The 18,381-nt window shown below is 42.5% G+C and overlaps 1 protein-coding gene across 1 annotated transcript; it reads right to left on the bottom strand.

The window, feature by feature from the left end:
- Positions 1-4,591: 4,591 nt before the first annotated feature.
- LOC138593322 (uncharacterized) lies at positions 4,592-17,450 on the bottom strand. Its single transcript, XM_069664286.1, has 13 exons — positions 17,330-17,450; positions 14,387-14,589; positions 12,924-13,061; positions 11,219-11,336; positions 10,808-10,994; positions 9,564-9,705; positions 9,273-9,428; positions 8,963-9,018; positions 8,200-8,375; positions 7,628-8,028; positions 7,412-7,508; positions 6,483-6,861; positions 4,592-6,060 (listed from the first exon to the last, which is right to left on the bottom strand). The coding sequence occupies exons 1-13, from the start codon at positions 17,444-17,446 to the stop codon at positions 5,852-5,854; spliced, it is 2,379 nt and encodes a 792-aa protein (XP_069520387.1). The 5' UTR covers positions 17,447-17,450; the 3' UTR covers positions 4,592-5,851.
- Between the last annotated feature and the right edge of the window lie 931 nt (positions 17,451-18,381).

The raw sequence follows: 18,381 nt of genomic DNA, 5'->3' as shown, positions 1-18,381 counted from the left end.
TTTATATACAATGTAAATAGAAGTGGCCCCAGGATAGATCCCTGGAGAACTCCTTTACTGACCAACATGAAGGGTGACTGTACATCATCTGCAACTATTGCTTGAGATATGTTAGTTGAATAGTTGTGGAACCAATTACAAGCAATCTACTTCATAAGATGGAGTAAATTTATTTTTCAAACACGTGAATGGGAAAGTGTGTCCTGAACTTTTGACTGGTAGTGTATATTTCATAGGTGGGTATCTGTGGAAGTTAGTTATCTCAGAATGAAATTCCTCAGTATTCCAATGTGGGATACTGTCTGTATCTTTGGTGAAGACAACCTTTCAACACCTTGCATTGTACGGTACTTTTGTACATTTATTCCAGTGTCCTGTTTGTCTGATGCTGCTGAAGTATGGTGTTGATCGGTGCTCCTTGAGATACAGTGGGTGAAAAACAATGTGGGAGAGTCAAAATGTCTGCCAGATTCAGCAGGCCGTAAATAACATAACATGTGGCCCGACACGTGCTTTAAGTTAAACTGCAGGCAAACAGTACTTGTCAATGACTATTCAAATCAAATCACATCAAAGAGAATGTCATGACGAATAAAACCCAGTGTGTTGTTTGTCTGATGCTGCTACAGGAGGCGATGATCGGTGTCCTTGAACAATGTGGGAGAGTCACTTTACCTGCCAGATTCAGCAGTAAATCGCATGCTAACATTGTGTACTGCGGCCCCTTTTGTATAAAGTTAAACTGCTGCCAAACCGTGCTTATGTAATGCCTATTCAATTACTGAATGCTGAGAAAGAAAATGTCTTGTATTTCTTTTTGGCAGTGGTAGAAGGAAGAACGAAACTGCTTCATTGTCATCGCTGGTTGTTTTTTTCTGTTGTTTTGTTTTTTGGTACGTAACTGCACCTTATGGACGTTCATATAGATTATTATCAACACTGGCACTGATGAGTTCCACCTGTTTCTAATTATCTTATTTGTGATGTGTAGCAATTTGGTCATACCTGCCCGATCTTTGGTGTAAAGATGTGCCTTTTAATCATAGACTGTATAAAAAGATGGACGACATGACAGCTCCCTAAAAGTGAGTCCACACCCTCTCTATCGCCCCCTGCTGGCTGGCTGCAGTATAGCTCATAAAGCCCGCCTCCTCCATGTTAACAGATGGGACATGAGTCAAACTATAAAATCAAAATACACGTCAACGTTTTTCTCAAACATGGTTTCTTTCATTATAGTTAGTTCTTATCCTGCTGATTTATGTCCAAGTGTTCATTTTTATCACAAGTTTATTTTTAATTAGTTATTTGATTCTGTCAAAATGATGATTGACAGCTCTGTTGACAAATACAGCTCCTGCAGCCGGTCTGTTCTGGATTAGCAGAGTGGAGGACGAACAGCGAGAGGAGACGTAACTAAAACAATCACTACAGTCATTGAAGTTTACATACCTGTGAACGTTAACCTCAGACCAACACAAGAAGCTGTTCTGCTGTTAAACACGCAGTTATAGTATTAATCTTAAAGTTCTCAGTTTCGTTCTATTTGGCGGCACCTTCTGGCCATAAACAATAATTGCTGGCGCATACGTCCCAAATATCCAGACGTCCACGGTCGGCTCCGGTTGTAACTCTTGATTTTCCTGGCTGACGGTCGCTTTCCTTTTCAGACTGTTTGCTTCATCTGAGCGTCGAGTTTGTTTCTTCTTCTTTGGATTTTCACTTCTTGTTGAAGTTGTATCTGTAGTCATCCATCTTTTCTTTGTTTGTTCAGCCATAGTAGATTACTGTTTACTCGCAACACTTGCAGAGAGCGGAAAAGCAGCCGCTTAGCTCCGCCTACCCTCTCTGGCAGACCAACCACTGCTGGCTGATGGAAAACGCGTCACTAACTGGGCGCCGCCACAGACACCCAGCCCATAATAATACTATATACTGCAGATGTTTCATCAGTGGGCCACAGGCTCAGTCATTGTGTTACCTCATTCAGAGAGAGAGAGAGACTTACAGACTTTTATTTACATGAATATCTTTGAGATTATCATTTTAACTACTGAACGTTTTGTACCTCATGAAAGTATGTAGTATTACTATTTCGCAGAGCAGAACTCATGTTAGTTCTAATGGATGCTTTTCTGTTCATGCAAGATACTTTAACTGCTCTACTGTGATTGGTGAGTGACTCTTCTGCCCCCCAGTGGCCAAAAAAAACCAAACCAAAAGTACTGCAGCTCCTAGCTTCGGTTTAACGGAGCTCAGGAGCCAAACGAACCAAAGTTTGCAAAGATTCAAAGACTTCATGAAATGTGGTACATGTCTTTTGATTAATATGAAAACAGTGTGATGCTGAATTATTACAGACAACAAATTTGGTCTCAGCATATTTGTCATTGACATAAATAGGAGACCCTACTTGGTTTGAGTTGTTTACTTTGAATCCTGCATTAAAAAGATGATGTAGAAACACGCTGTGGTAAAATGATAACACATTAAATGTGTGGAGGATTTTAATGCTTTGTTTCTGATAATAAGGATATTTTAACTGCATCAAAAACTCCATATAAAGTTGATTTAAGGACACTGATGTGTGATGTTTTCTTGTAACTTTTTATTTAGAATCTGATGCGTTTCAAAATGTGTAACCGCTCTAAAGTAGTTTGGTGTCTTTATGTGGTGGAAGGATGCATAATAAGTGAGAAAAGACCAAACGTAATCCATCTGGTAATCTGACGTTAGGAATATGTGACCAAACAATGTTGGGTGTGTTGTGTTGGTTGTTGCCCCGGGTTACTTGTTGAGATTGTTTTAATATCGGTAATCGATTTTAAATTATATTTCCCTTCATGTTAATCATCTGAAACCGTAATAACGGTCACGTGCACAGACATGAGTCAGAAACATTAAACTTCCTGCTCACAAAAGGCTCCTCCGTCTTGTGTTACTGTGATCCTGTTTGGGCACAGATGATTTATTGCCTTCTTTGCAATTTGAATCTCGTGTTACCGGCTACAGTTTGAATTAGAGAAAAGGGAGAATTGGAGGAGTGAGGTGACGTGCAGCAAAGTTTCCTAATTCATAGCAAAATCATTGTGACACTACATGCAGGAAATGTTTTACTTTAAATACAACAGAAAATGTTCCATTTATAATCTGCACCTGATCTGTTCATGAAATAAAACACACAGATGTCATCGTGCAGTCACGATGACTGACGGGACAAACATTTAAATCCTCTCAGTGAAGATGGAGGAGGATGAACTGATGATCGGTTGGATACATACATACATGAATACACTAAGTGAGCAATATTTCAGGTGAGTCAGACACACGACTCTGACTCCTGGCTATTTAAATGTGTCGTGTTGCCGTAGCGCCCCCTGAAGGTAAAATGTAAAATGGCACAGCGGTTCATGTGAATTTAAAGGCACCTGCAAAACAAACAACCGGAAAATTGAATCCAAAGCCGAATGAAGGTGCTCTCAGGTCTGGGGTCGACGGTGGCTCAGTCTGCAGGGACCGGAGGGTGACCGGTTCAAGTCCTGGTATACGGACCAAGCGTGGGACTGGGGCTGGTGGCAGGAGAGGTGCCAGCTCCTTTCCTGGGCTCCGTCGAGGTGTCCTTGAGCAAGGCAGCGAATTCCCCCACCGCTCCGGGCGCATGTCCATGTGCAGCCCCCCCACTCTGACATCTCTCCATTAGTGCATGTCCATGGAGTCCTGTTTGTGCATGTGTGTGTATTTCGGGACCACGTGTGTGGAGCATGTTTGAACTAACAGAGTGAAAAGATTTAATTTACCCTCGGGGATTAATAAAGTATAACTTCTTCATAACTCACTTGGACCTATATATATGTTTCTAGTGAGACGGCTAGTGGGCGTTGTAAGTACTACCATAGAAAAGACTAGTGACATCGTATGAAGAGCGGTAAAGTCTGTTTGGGTGGCAGCAGAGACCGTTTATAAGAAGAGGACGTAACGTCAAGGTTTCAATGCAGCGGTGCCTTTAACCTGCATTTGCTCCCATTGCCAACAGGGGGCAACTTCACTGGTTGCTATAGAAGTCTATGAGAAAAGGGTCCTCCCTCTTTCCTGATGTATTCCCTCAGTAAACATGTTCCTAATGAGTTTATGGTCTCAGTCTTCTTCAACACAGCATGATGTTCATTTAGTCACAGATGCTCCCATTGAGAGTCACACAGACCCGAAAGCAGGGGAGGGTTTAGGGCGGGGCTACCTGTGATTGACAAGTCTCTAACCCTGCAACCTGTCAACAAGGAAAAATACAAAGCAATATTTATTTAGCCTGTTGACCGAATGTCGTCTCTTCTGCCTGCAAAACAAAACAGTCCTACCTTTCCCCAAGGCTGTCGTGAAATTTGTCGGCATTTCGTCAGCACAACCACCAAACAGAGGTACTTGCTAATCATCATACGACCCCTTAAGATGTCTGAAAACTGAGCTCTAGGTCTGACTGAGTTTGAAATCGCTGTCCTTATAGAGTCCAAATAACAATGACAAACACACACGAACACACAGACTGTTTATTATGTGAAGAACTTGAAGTCGATATGATGATGATGCACTTTTCCCCTTTTATTGTAATAAAATCGCATATATATGTCACCACAACTGCATGTATAACTGCAACAGATTATGAAGCTACAAAGGTAAGATAATTGGGAACACATGATTTTTAAAGATTCCAGATATAAGCACAAACAGAAGCAGTCACAACACAGAAGTATCACCGACAAACAGAATCCACACTTACATGATCTAAAAGTGTCGTTGTGACTTTAAAGAGCAAATCCACAACCTACAAATTCAGATTCTGCACACAAACACATACCAGTATTCAGCTACGTCTGACTTACTGAAACAACCCTCCGGCGCCTGAAGATAATTGCTGCCAACCTGTTTGTAAAAAGTCTCCACAACAGGAGCAGCGGCATCGCAGAAATCCTGCAGAACCGGACTGACGGGATTTTGTGTTCCAGTAAGAATAATCGGCTGTTCTTACATTCCAAGACTGGTTGGGTGAACTCTGAGCTGGAGCCGATGTATTGTTTGGTTCTTTGCCAATAAAAATAAAAACAAACAGAAACCACAAAGCGTTGTTTTCTTTGTGGCGCGATCGAACAATGCATCTGAAGATTGTTTTTAGGTGCAGCAGACGGGAAACAAGGGTGTGGAAGGATGGTGATGATGTGTGACACTTTCCAGAATCAATCCAGGCACGCCATTATTAATTACACGTCTCGACCATCAGGACGTCCCAGCATAAAGATTTCAGCATCAGAAGAAAACGTCTTCAAAGGAGATGTTTGCATTTTTACAGGTGTTCGTATGATCTTGGAAACATCCCTGCTTTTCAAGGACAGTAAGAGTTCCCTCTCTGATGCTCTCTCATGTAAATGAATCTACAGAACCTCGACCAAACGTTCTCTGATACCAGACTTCATAACTTCTTAGTTAGTTTATCTACGCTCTGCAAACCACCTCTATCCGACGAGTCAGTACTCTGCTTAAAAGAGAAGAATCCAGCCCCCCCATACCGCCCGGCTTTGTGTTTGGATTGTTTTGCTTTTTGGGTGCATTTCATTTATTCATTCATTCATTCATGCTCCCACAATCATAATTCCCATTTTTCTAATGGTCATTGTGCGTTTCAGACTCTCAGAATGAGGTCTGTGGATTTCCCTCCTTCTTTATTTTTGAATCTTTTAATGACCAGCACGAAGAGGAGGAATGATAAACATTGTATTGATTAAAGACAGGCATTTTAAAGATACGTGACCCTTTCCTTATACAGAAAATAATAACATGCTGTTTAAAACTGAGATTATTGGCTTCACTTCTGCCAGCCTGAATGGAGGAGAGATTTGCGGTCGTCTGCTTGTCTTTTCCTGTAGAAGTGATGAACAATCACACCCATCAAGACCACAGATACCAAGAAGGCCGTGGCAAAGAAGATGGTGCTGATGTTGGTGTTCAGCATCTCCTTTACCTCCCAGCCTCTTTTACCTGACGGAGCTTCTGAAGGAAGAGCCGGACGAATCACTGGAAGACAGGACAGCCGGTTAATACAGACGGATGGATTCAGAGATGGATATTTAGAGACATAGACAGAGATCAGTTGAGACAGACAGATGTAGAGACAGACAGATGTAGAGACAGACAGATGTAGAGACAGACAGATGCAGAGACAGACAGATGCAGAGACAGACAGATGCAGAGACAGACAGATGTAGAGACAGACAGATGCAGAGACAGACAGATGCAGAGACAGACAGATGTAGAGACAGACAGATGCAGAGACAGACAGATGTAGAGACAGACAGATGTAGAGACAGACAGATGTAGAGACAGAGAGATGCCTACACAGACAGATGTAGAGACAGACAGATGCAGAGACAGACAGATGCAGAGACAGACAGATGCAGAGACAGACAAACAGAGAGATGGATAGATAACATATTAACCTTCAGCAGGCGTGTCACTCTTCATCCTCTTAACATCTTGCGTGTCACTCTTCATCCTCTTAACATCTTGCGTGTCACTCTTCATCCTCTTAACATCTTGCGTGTCACTCTTCATCCTCTTAACATCTTGCGTGTCACTCTTCATCCTCTTAACATCTTGCATGTCACTCTTCATCATCACAGCATCGTCTTCATCCACGGCAGCTTCAGGGACAGCCTGCCGGGGAAACAGCAAAGGACCCTGGGTGATGGAGTGTCCGACCGTCTCCTTGCTCAGGGCTCTCCTGCGTCTGCGAGACGGTGCCTTCAGACAGCCCTGAGCACACCTGGAGAACGGACTGCCGGGCTCGCACAGGATGACGGAGCAGGTGATGTACACCTGTCAGGAGGCAAGAGGAGGACTTAATTCAGAGGGAATCAGATTTTATGCAAATCAAAATATAGTTAGTTTTTTCAATTCCTGCATTAAGTTCATCATCAGTTACACTCAGCACACACCGTGAGCCTCAGGATTGGTCTAGCTAGTCACACCTGATTGATTACCGGTGTATATAGTCTTCCCCTGTTTCTGTACTAGCTTGTTTTTTAGTCAACCCATGAACCGAACAACAGATTGTAAATATTTGTTAATACGTGTTAAACATGTTTAATATTTGAAATCGGTGCAGCCATGACGTTCTTCCGATCAGATCGGAGATTACTTTTGTCTGAAGGAGGGAATCAGGCTCAAAATCAGGCTGATTATCTTGTAGTGTGCCCCGGATGTTAAGATTATCGTGTGTCCCAGAGGAAGCAATTAATCACCAAAACAGAGGCTGAAGTGGTGCAACAACCTGCTGTAGTGATGCTTTTCAGCAACAAAGGCAGAATGTTTTGTTTGTAAAGCCCTCAGATCATCAGGTACTCTGACCGTTTGTGTTTGTTCTCACCTGGTCAAAGTTTCCAGTAAATTTGAAGGCTTGAACTTGGAAGTTGAAAGATGTTGGATCAGATGGGTGGACTTTAAGTGTCTCATCCTGGATACAGCTGTAAGAAAAACGAATGGTAATGTCACTCGCACACGAGATAGAAGACCGGTGTGTGAAAGGACATTTATCCTCTCAGAGCAGACTTATATATTTAGTGTTTGTGACCTCTGCACTCACCCGTTCTTGATGAGGTCGTAGGACAGGCTGTTCTCAGGGTTGTCGTCAGGAGTTGCTTTGCACGACTCCACAAACAGTTTCACGTTTGGTAGATCCGACTGAGCCTGAATGCCCATGAAAATGGTCTCCAGCAGCTTCACCTCCACCGGGTAGGCTTTGGCCGGCACCTTATTTGTAAAGTTTCCATCGCGGAAAATCTCAAAGGTGTAGCCGAAGCTGCCGAAGCTGGACTCGGTGAAAATGTAGTCAGACTTGTGGAGAGAGAAGAAACTGGAGATGCTGATGGTCTTTGGAAACTGGCAGGAGAAATCGATCTTAACTGTCTTCCTTCGGACTATAACCTCTGTGGGCAGCACGAAGGAGTTGATCTCATTCTTGAAGACGATAAAGTCTCCTTTATCCTGTTAGAAAGACAAATTAAAGTCCTATAAATCCAATTAGAAGCAGAGACGGAAATAAACATGCATTTGTAGTTTTATCCAAGTCTCTAAATTCTATTGGTTAACTCTCGCTGTAAAATATGAAGTAATTAAATCTGCATTATTGAAACACAACATTCTTGTTTCCCACACCTCAACTTTGGTGCCACAGGTGCTGAATGACATGCCGCCCATGATGTGAGTGCTGTTGGAGGTGAGCGAGCACGTCGAGTCTAGCAGCTGAAGGAAGTTCTCGTCGATGCCGGGCATGGAGGCTTTCTCAAGGACCACCATCATCTTGTTGGGCGAGCATTGAACGGTGGCCTTTCCTGTAAATCACAGCCAATATTACAGCTCTGCACGAGTTTTTAGCTGCTTATGGACAGACCGAAGTTAATACCGATGCCGCTTTATGAGCTACAAAAGCAATCAGACCATCAGCGAGAAGATGTTAAACGTCTGGTCGTTTCGAGGTTGTTTCGAGTCATCAGTGTGAAACTGAGACTGTTCCGTAACTCGGAGCCAGCAGCTTTACAGTTCTTCATGACTTCTCTTTCCTTGTGTTAAATTCAAAGTCGTCTCCTAACTGTGTGTAGACCACCATCTCTGTTATAAAGTACATTCAATCCATAATATATACTTATTAATATTAGAAATGAATAAAAGCAACTGCTTAATTGAAATAGAAACTCAAAGTGGTTCACACCTTGTCTTTTACACGATACTTTAACGATAATAAAATGACATCGGCCGTCAGTCCCTGCAGACAGCGGTCACTGTTCAGACGGAGAAACTTCAATAAAGGTTGTTTTGAATTATGAACAAACCACCATTAACAGACATCAGATGGTTTCTGTTACTGTGACTGTCTGAACTGTACGCACGTTATTTAACAGATTACAGATGGTAAACAAACCTTGCATGATGGATGCTTGGGTCACCATAACAACAACACACCTCATCTCTGATTGGCTGAAACACAAAAACAAAGAATGCAAAAGGGAATAAAGATGATCTCTTTAATATATAATGCAATGCATAATATATTTTACTCTTAAGTCATGAGACAGATATAATGCAAAGTTAAATGACAGTGTGACTGTGCAGTGGATCCAGGCTTATTGCTTTGGGCTGAACACAAAAGCATATTCAGAGAAACATCAATGCTAACATGGCTAACATAGCTAACACGAAGCTAATTATAATGTCCACTTTAAAGCACTCACGCTTCTCTAGTCTCTGCAGTGAAGCAGACCGGCACGTATCTGTACAGGTCGCTGTGCAGAGGAGTCCAGCTCATGGTCACTCCGGCTTTCCCAAACTTTTCATCGCTGAACACTTTGGTCATGTTCTGAGGCCCGCTCACCTGGAAGTCCTGGATGCTGCAGGAACATTTATGAAGCATAAGGTATCAGAGTATTAGTATCTTTGCTTTGCAAGCAGAATATAATGTTTAAATCACAGTATTTTTCTTTACCCAGGTTAAAGGGTGGTTTAAAGAAGTAAGAAGTGATTACCTGGAATGGTCTGCCTGTGCTTGGGCATAAAGCCTGAACTTCTGACCCACAGAAGCATAAAGAACCTCGTCATGTGACGGAGTCGCCGACAGGAACACGGGCTGCACATGACCGAGTTCACAGTTTGGGATTGATGGAAGAACTGAAACAAAAACACAAAAGTTATTAAGACAGATTGTTCTTCCTTTTGTACTAGTTTCCAATACTTGATCCATTTTTATAAGTTATTTGCAAATGCCATCCACTCGAGTTAGCCTAGCTTTAGCAGTCCAACATTCTCTTGCTTGTGTCTGCAGACAGGCAGCAGGGTTAGAACAGACTTGTTTCTGTCCTTTGAGTGTTTGAGGACAAAGTTTGACTTCAGAGAGGAAGAATCATTGATAACCAATGAGTGGATAACTGACTTGCAATTAACTCAAAAGAAATAAATCAATACAAAGCATTGTTTGAATAAAGATACTGGCAGTAATGTCTCAGTTTTTTTGTGTTTTTGGGGTGGGGGGTGTCTTTTTACTTTATTTGAAAGGTACAGAAGCAGACAGGAGAAGGGGAGAGAGACGTGCAGCAAAGGTCCCCAGCTGGGATCAAACCAGCAACAATTAACGCCACAGGCCAAAGAGACAAGTTCAAAAGCTTCGGTCACATTTATTCAGAGAAAGTAAGTAAATATCTGCAAATCAATCAAACCAAAACAATCATGCAGTTATAAGAAAACATTTCAAACTTTAAGAAATATTTGCAGCAGCAATCTAAAAGCTGTTTGGTTCTCTTTGGCGACACCTGGGGTGATAATGGGTAACTGCAGGTGTGAGTTTGGACTTCATCCTAACATCAGATTAGTTCATTAGACGAATGAATCGACACCCTGTTCATGAAATTAAACAATACTGCAAACGCTGCAGGCTTTCTGCAGTCTGCCATTTGTTAAATTAACTCATTCTATTCATTTAACTGAAAATGTTCAAGACAAGTAGCTTTAGTGTTTAGAGAATGCAGTGGTCGTTTTGAGAACAAATAAGTAGTTATATATGACGGTGTGACTTTCAGTAGAAAAACTCAGGAAATTATGGAAATAAAGTTCCAGTAATTTGGGGAGAAGGTGTAAAGAACCACTGTGTTTTAAATGACTAAAATCTAACAGAAAATGTCATAAAAGTAAAACACTTCTAAATTACAGCTTTAATATGATAACTTTATGAGCTTGTTAATTATAAACCTACATGTGCAGTGTTAGCATGACTTACTCTCCACTGAGAACTGCACCTTGACTTTGCACAGAGACGTCGCGTTCATGTTGGAGGCCTCCCGAAACACTGAGGTTCCGTCAGCGTAAGTCAGAGTGATGTTTTTGGAGGGAAAGTCCTCCAGCATCAGCTCGAACACGTGGAGGCCAAGACCCACCTGACCTGAACTCGTCAGGGTGCACGCAGTCTGGGACGACAATTTATGATACCATGAAATGATCTGATAAATGCACAAAACACACAGCTGATTTCTATTCTGTATTCTGGTACGTTCTGTGTGTACCCAGGATATCTGCTATAATGTGAACATGCACAATACTGAGTCAGACTCAAACCTGAGTTATAAGAAAATAATCTCACAGTTCCCCTCGTGACGTGGCTCAGATGTTTGTGTTAACCCTTTTATTTCACCTGATCCAGAGTGAAGTTTGAGGGAACCGCAGCGTCTTTGGTGAAGCGACATCTCACTTTGTCTCCGTCTGGATCGTGTGCCAGAAGACGCAACCTCGCAAAACAGTTCTGGGGCACCCTGCAGGGAAAAAACACAATTTAATATTTAGATTTATATTTGCTAAAAACAGGTAATTGTACTTAAATCATCTTTTTCTTTCAAATAAAACAGGGTGGATTTTAAAGAAGCAGCTGTGTAAATATTTCGTCCACTTCCATCTTGGTGTGTTTTGTTTCCCTTCAGGTGTCATGTGATCAACAGAAGGAGAACTACAGCTACTGTATGTTTCTCACATGTTTTAAGTGATAAGTTAATTAATACTGAAACACATTTTGCTCAATATGATCAGCCATAATATTGTGCAGGACCTCCTTCTGCCGCTAAAACAGCCCTGACCCGTCGAGGCATGGACTCCAGCAGACCTGTGAAGGTGTGCTGAGGTATCGTGCAGCAAGACATCAGCAGATCTTTAAGTCCTGTAAGCTGCGAGGTGGGGCCTCCATGGATCGGACCTGTTTGTCCAGCACATCCCACAGACGCTCCGTTGGATTGAGATCTGGGGAATCTGGAGGCCGAGTCAACACCTTGAACTCGTTCCTCAAACCATTCCTGAACCATGTCTGCAGTGAGACAGGGCACGTTAACCTGCTGAGAGAGGCCACTGTCATTAGGGAATACTGTCTCCATGAAGGGGTGGACTTGGTCTGCAGCAATGTTTAGGAGGTGGTACGTGTCAAAGTAACATCCACATGAACGGCAGGACCCAAGGTTTCCCAGCAGAACATTGTCCAAAGCATCACACTGCCTCCGCCGGCTCGCCTTCTTCCCATAGTGCATCCTGGTGCCGTGTCTTCCCCAGGTAAGAGACACACACACACCTGGCCATCCGCATGATGTGACATGACGTGATTCATCAGACCAGGCCGCCTTCTTCCATCGCTCTGTGGCCCAGTTCTGATGCTCATGTGCCCATTGTAGGAGCTTTCAGGGGTCAGGGGTCAGCATGGGCACCCTGACCGCTCTGCAGCTACACAGCCTCGTACACAACAAACTGTGATGCTCTGTGTGTTCTGACACCTTTCTATCAGAACCAGCATTAACTCAGTTTGAGCTTCAGTAGCTCTTCTGTGGGATCAGTGGCCGCCCCCATGACCCTGTCGCAGGTTCACTGGTTTCCCTTCCTTGGACCTCTTTGGGGGTCCTGACCCCTGCAGACCGGGAACACCTCACAAGAGCTGCAGGCTTGGAGACGCTCTGACCCAGTCGTCGAGCCATCACAGTTTGGCCCTTCTCAAAGACGCTCACATTCTTACGCTTGCTGATTTTTCCTGCTTCCATCACGTCAACTTGGAGGACAAAGTGTTCACCTGCTGCCTAACATACCCCCCCACTGACCGGGCCATTGTAAGGAGATAATCAGTATCTTCACCTGTCAGTGCTCATTATGTTATGGCTGACAGGTGTATTTTTGACGACCTTTCTCTGCTCACAAAATCTCAATGTTTGAACACTAATACGTTTTAGTTAGTACAAAGATGCTGCACTGTTTCTCAGCTAATAAGGGGGTGTTATTTCATGCACTGATAGAAACAGGTGTTACAGGTGGTATTTCTCTCTGCTGTACCTGCAGAGCTCTGTCATGTGACTCAAATAAAGAGTTTGTACCGTAAAGAGGACACTGTGGTGGTTACAGGACAGCTGTTGACTCCGTGCGTGTCAGATCGAGTCCCCAGCTCCAGCTCTGCGTTAGATGTCCAGTTGGTTCTTCCTTCGATATTTGACGCCCAGCAGCAGCCGGAGTCCCTGAGAGGAGGCAGAGGGAACACGTCTGAAACATGTAAACAAACTCCTCCTACACCCACTGTTTTAGTTGTAGACAGAAAACTGAAGAATAAACTGAAGATACTCGTATTTACTTTGTGCTTCTCTACTACATCTCGAGGTTAATATTGTTCTACAGAGGGGATATTAACGGATCCGTGTGTTTCCCAGCTGAAGATTCAATAATTGAAGGCTAACAGAAAAAGATGACCAGAGAGACGTGTTTGGTGCCCTGATGTTTGTTAAAGTATTAAAGGTATGAAGAAGTGATCCTGCTCGTTGCTTCTTTCCACGTTCCACATGTGCTGACTCACACAGCTGTAACTAAACATCAAATAAAAGGTCAATATCCTTTTAAAAAACATTTTGCTATTGAACGTTATTTCCTCCTCATGTTGCTCAAACCCCGACGAGTGTCTCCCGTCGTCTCGCGTGTGCTTTCTGTCTCGTCTGGTTTGATTCATTACAGGCCGTCTCCATGAATCAACACATCTACATTATTTTGATATTTTACTGTGAAGCACTTTGAAACCTTGTTTTGCAAAGTTATTTTCATCCAATGCAACATGTGTACGCATGTTTTTACTTGCTCTGTGTTTTAATATATCATGCATCACACTTAATATATCATGCATCACATCCCTGTTGAGACATTTTGGATTTGGTTTAATAATACTGTACTTATTGTCATGCCCTCTACCTCATCGTAGCCAGTAGTCTCTCTCTCTCTCTCTCTCTCTCTCTCTCTTTGTGTCTGTGTGTGCTTGATTACAGCAGTGGGATGAGGTGTGCAGGAGTTGGGCTGCAGCTGCAAACCATCTACAATGAACTCTGCTTCAAATACTGGGCTTCACCTCCACCACGCCGCCAGATGGGGCACTCTGTTACCTCAGTCCGTCTGGTTGCAGCACTTGTCTTGAAATCTCCTGTTTTGCATGGTTAATTCAGCTGTTCTCCTTTGACTGCAGATGTGCGCTGTTCCCCTCCTGAACCTTTCTGGATTCCACCTGGATCAGCTATCACCTGGACCTCTGGACTCAAGCCCGTGCCAACTTACCTGCCTGGCTCCGCTCCACAGAGACTCACCCACTCATATCAAGTAGCATTAATAACTTCTTCATTGCACTAATTTCCTGCGTCAGTCTCTGTGCTCTGCACCAAAACTAGCTCCGCCTAACACCTGATGATGCTTCTTCCTTTCCTCACCCCACCCTGCACAACTGTGTGATGCAAATTTGTCTTTGAGGAAAACCACAACTGCACAACACAACCATCCACCATCTTTAGTTCCTGTGAGCCGGTCTTACCTCAGAGAGAAGGAGGTCTTATTGGTGGAGATGGTTGCTGTTGTGTGAGCTTCAGACTGACACCAGCGGTCCTCCACGGTGCTGTCCTGATCCGTCAGCAGGACATTTGACTTCTTGTAGCTGGTGCACACTCCACTGTCACAGGAGAGGGACGACTGAGCGTTACATTTCCCTCTGCCGTTCTGTCTGTGATAAAAGGTCACCTGCAGGGGACGAAACAGCATCGTTACAACCTCGTGTCAAAGCATGGAAAGTTTCCTCAGTGAAGTCAGAAAACAGAGTTAGAAAAGGAGAAAAAATGTTCCTTAAACGGGATTTTTCTCAGCAGCTTTTAAAAAAGCCACAACATTTTTTCAGTTAGTAAGCTGTAGGTACACATCTGAACATTTTCATACATTTCACATGTTAAAGAAGCGTTTTGCTGCCACCACAGACAAAGGAGGAAAAAAAGATCATAAAAACATGTTAGCGATGTAGCGTGAAGCGTTTCATGTAATAATAAGATCAGTTTATTATTGATTTAACCAGGTTTGTCTCATTGTTCAGAGATCTCTTTGACAAGGGAGACGTGGCGGAGAATGGCAGCAAAAGCATTACAGTTTGTCTTGTAATAACAACAATAATAATAACTTTATTTATATAGCACCTTTAAAAACAGCTGTTTACCAAGTGCTTTGACAGACAGAGCAAAGGCAGTAACTCAATAATCATAAATACTCAGGACAAACAGAGATAAGAACACAATGCAAACACAAAAGGTCAAAAATAGACCTTATTTTGAAAATCAAATAAAATGGCTGACTTCCTGTTGGGTTTCAGGTATGGGTGCAAGAGGTTTTTTCTAAGTCTTGACTTGGTACATATGCATACCACATTTCATACACGTAGGTGAAAATAACCTCTATGGGGAGGCCTTTTTGAAATAGTCTAGGAGGCGCTATGGAGCCATTTTGCCGATGTCATGCCTGAGACAAAACTTCATGAGATATCGGGCACGTTTAAGCCCCCAGAAGTGTGATTCTTTCAGACAAAGAATGAAAGAGAGAAGAATGATAATAAAACAATAGGGTCCTCACACCCGTGCTCGGGCCCGAACAAGAATAATAGCACATAAAATGAATAAAAGTGATAAAACAGGCAGGCATCTCCAAAGGCAGTCACAGCAATACAAAGAAAGGGATTTAAAAAAAGGATAAAAAGACGACATCAACATCACATCAGAGGAAAAGATGAAAAAGATTTAAAAGATAAATAAGTAAATAAATGAAAGCAGTAAAGGACGGTAACAATAGAACATCAGGAGAGGAGTTAGGAGCAGACACACTGGGTCACTATGTTAGTGAATCTTTTCTTTTCCTCGGTCATCAGCAGAATCTCATGTCTGATAGCATAACTCGGTTATTACATAAAAATAGGTCAAATCCTTTCTGGCCGACGGATCAAGTCAGTTTGCTTTTTACAGTTTCCTCCGTCTCTTTGGAACATTTTCCACAACACTTTTAAAGCTGTGAAGGTAAAGTTACAGAAACAATGAATACATCCAGGAGAACGCTGCAGTTAATCTGTAAAAGGTGGATGATTGATTGATTTTATTTTGTGTCATGCATGAACAGCTCTACGTAGAAAAAGACATCTATTAAGACAGGTGTGTCGGAGAGGAATGATACCAAACACCGCAGTTAAACTCCGGCACACTGTATAACTTTCAAAGATGCATTTATGGGCAGAGGTCAAAGTTAACATCTTCTATACGTCAATAACAAAAAAGTCACAGGCAGCAAAATGAGAGGAAGGATGTTCAGGTGTTTAGTCAGAGTGACCGATGACTGTCTGACATGTTTTCACTGGCACTGAATGACATGGGACTGCAGCTCACACACTGCTGCTGTGAAGACTGAAACTGTTTACATGCGGATTTAATGAGGCCAGTGATACTTTCCACTTCGTCGAGCAAAAGAGCGCTTTCGATGTGATGTGAGGAAGAACACCTTTGTGTTTTACTGTCTGCAAAGGTCACAGAAGACTACAATACTAACACAACTGTCGCTCCTTTCTGTTGCACCTGCATTTACTAATACAGCAGACTTTACTGCTGTCCATGTTAATACACATTACAGCCTCTCTGCAGATCAGATGGACTGTTTGCATGTGACCTACATGATGAAAAAACACATTTCTGAGAATAAAACTATTGACGACTCTTCGTGACTTATGACTCTTCCTCGTCACGCCCTGATGAGGTTCGAAACCTGTCTGCGTTGAGCTCTTTGATATCGTCGGCTGAAGAGCGACAGGACACGTTGGGAGGAGAGAGTGGGGAGTGACGCGCAGCAAAGGGCTGAGGGCCGGAGTCTGTGGCTGCTGCGTCGAGGACTGTAGCCTCTGTATACACACTGAGCTAAACAAGCGCACCGATATTGTAGTGTTGACAGGATATGCACTGATTCAATGAAGGCATTTGAAAGCCCTGTCTCAGTGTGAGTGTGCCTGATGAAGGCTTAGTGGCTTCCCTCCTTTGACAGCCTTCAAAAACACCTGGCACTCACCTGGAGTTTACCACCTTGCTGCCAGAGCATCTTTTTCTTATTAAAACTATTCAACTGAGAGAAACCTGACATTGTTCACATTCTGTGGTGAGCCTGATCTTTCTCTGAATGTGTTTGTACATTTGCAAAAGGTAACACAGAATGAGAAGTTAGCCTCTTGTTGTGCACATGTGACAAAATGTGGACGAATTTCACATAATTTTGGAAAACTTTAACTCACATAATAATATTCTTTAACATTCTTCATATTTTTACTGTTATAAAATCATTTGTGCAATAATAGTATTTATATTTTTGACTATTATTATCAGTAGGAGTATATTTAGCCCTTTACTCTGACTCTTGATGTTTCATTAAACACAATAAGTTAAAGAAAAGACGATGATGATATGCCCACCTCGAACGTCCCATCCTTCTTTCTCTGTGGTTGCCTGACGCTGATGCTGTCTCCATGAAAGCTGGAAGCGGCCCCCAGAAAAGCGAACAACAGCAGGATTATCACACCTGCCTCCATGATGTCTGACTGTTTCTGAACATGTAAAAAGCTCGTTCGCTCAGTTTCAATCTCAGAGGCGTGAGAGGCGGATCCTCCTCACTGCACCAAACCGGTCCGACCACATCTCTGCTCGACCTTGTGATTATTTTTGGAAAGTAGGCATCAATCTTTGAGATGATTCAGTTATCAGACATGATTCTGTGTCAGAGGACATTTTGTCTTTTGCACTTGTGGAGTTTAACCGAGTGTGGTCAATTTGTGTACTTTAGTAAGACTTTGAAGTAAAGATGAAGGTTAATTTTCCAGAACCAGAGGGTCAAATTGTTGAACAGATGAGAGATTCAACATTCCACAGTTAAATACACGTGGCTGCATGATACACATGAATCTTTCTACTTTGACTCCACCAAATCTCAGAGGAAAAACTGCACTTTTTACAGATAGGAGTTTAACTGACAGCTTTATAAACGTATGAAGAGTTTTCTGTGAAGGTTTCGCAGTCATCCAGGTCACGGTAACTCTAAGCTTAATCCAAAAAGCAACTGGACTTGGTTGAAGTTGTTGAAGACGTTTCACCTCTCATCTGAAAGGCCTCTTCAGTTCTAACTGACTGGTGGACGAAGCTACAAATATAAGGCTCTGTAGTTCATTAGTATGCTAATAGATGTGTAATCAATCCATCAGGCTAACGACTCACCCTTGATTACAAGTCAAGTAAAGTACAAAAAGCAAATAAAATCTATAAACTACCATAAATAAAAGTAGTTACTGTGCAGGAGGAGAGATTCATGTCAGTAATATGATGTTTTTATGTGTTAAATCAGTTATACCTACTTTTAATAAGTTGAATGCAAAATAATGCATCTTTTTTCATCATTTGTTTTTGTAGTTTTTTAGGTAATTGTTCTTTGTCATTATTTAAGTCTTCATCCAGCATCTTACAGTAACTATGC

This window comes from Semicossyphus pulcher, unplaced genomic scaffold (genome assembly GCF_022749685.1).
Source record: "Semicossyphus pulcher isolate SPU_LCO1_2020_fin unplaced genomic scaffold, fSemPul1.0.p SCAF_1, whole genome shotgun sequence".
Taxonomy (NCBI): domain Eukaryota; kingdom Metazoa; phylum Chordata; class Actinopteri; order Labriformes; family Labridae; genus Semicossyphus; species Semicossyphus pulcher.
This window is presented reverse-complemented; position numbering and strand designations above follow the sequence as displayed.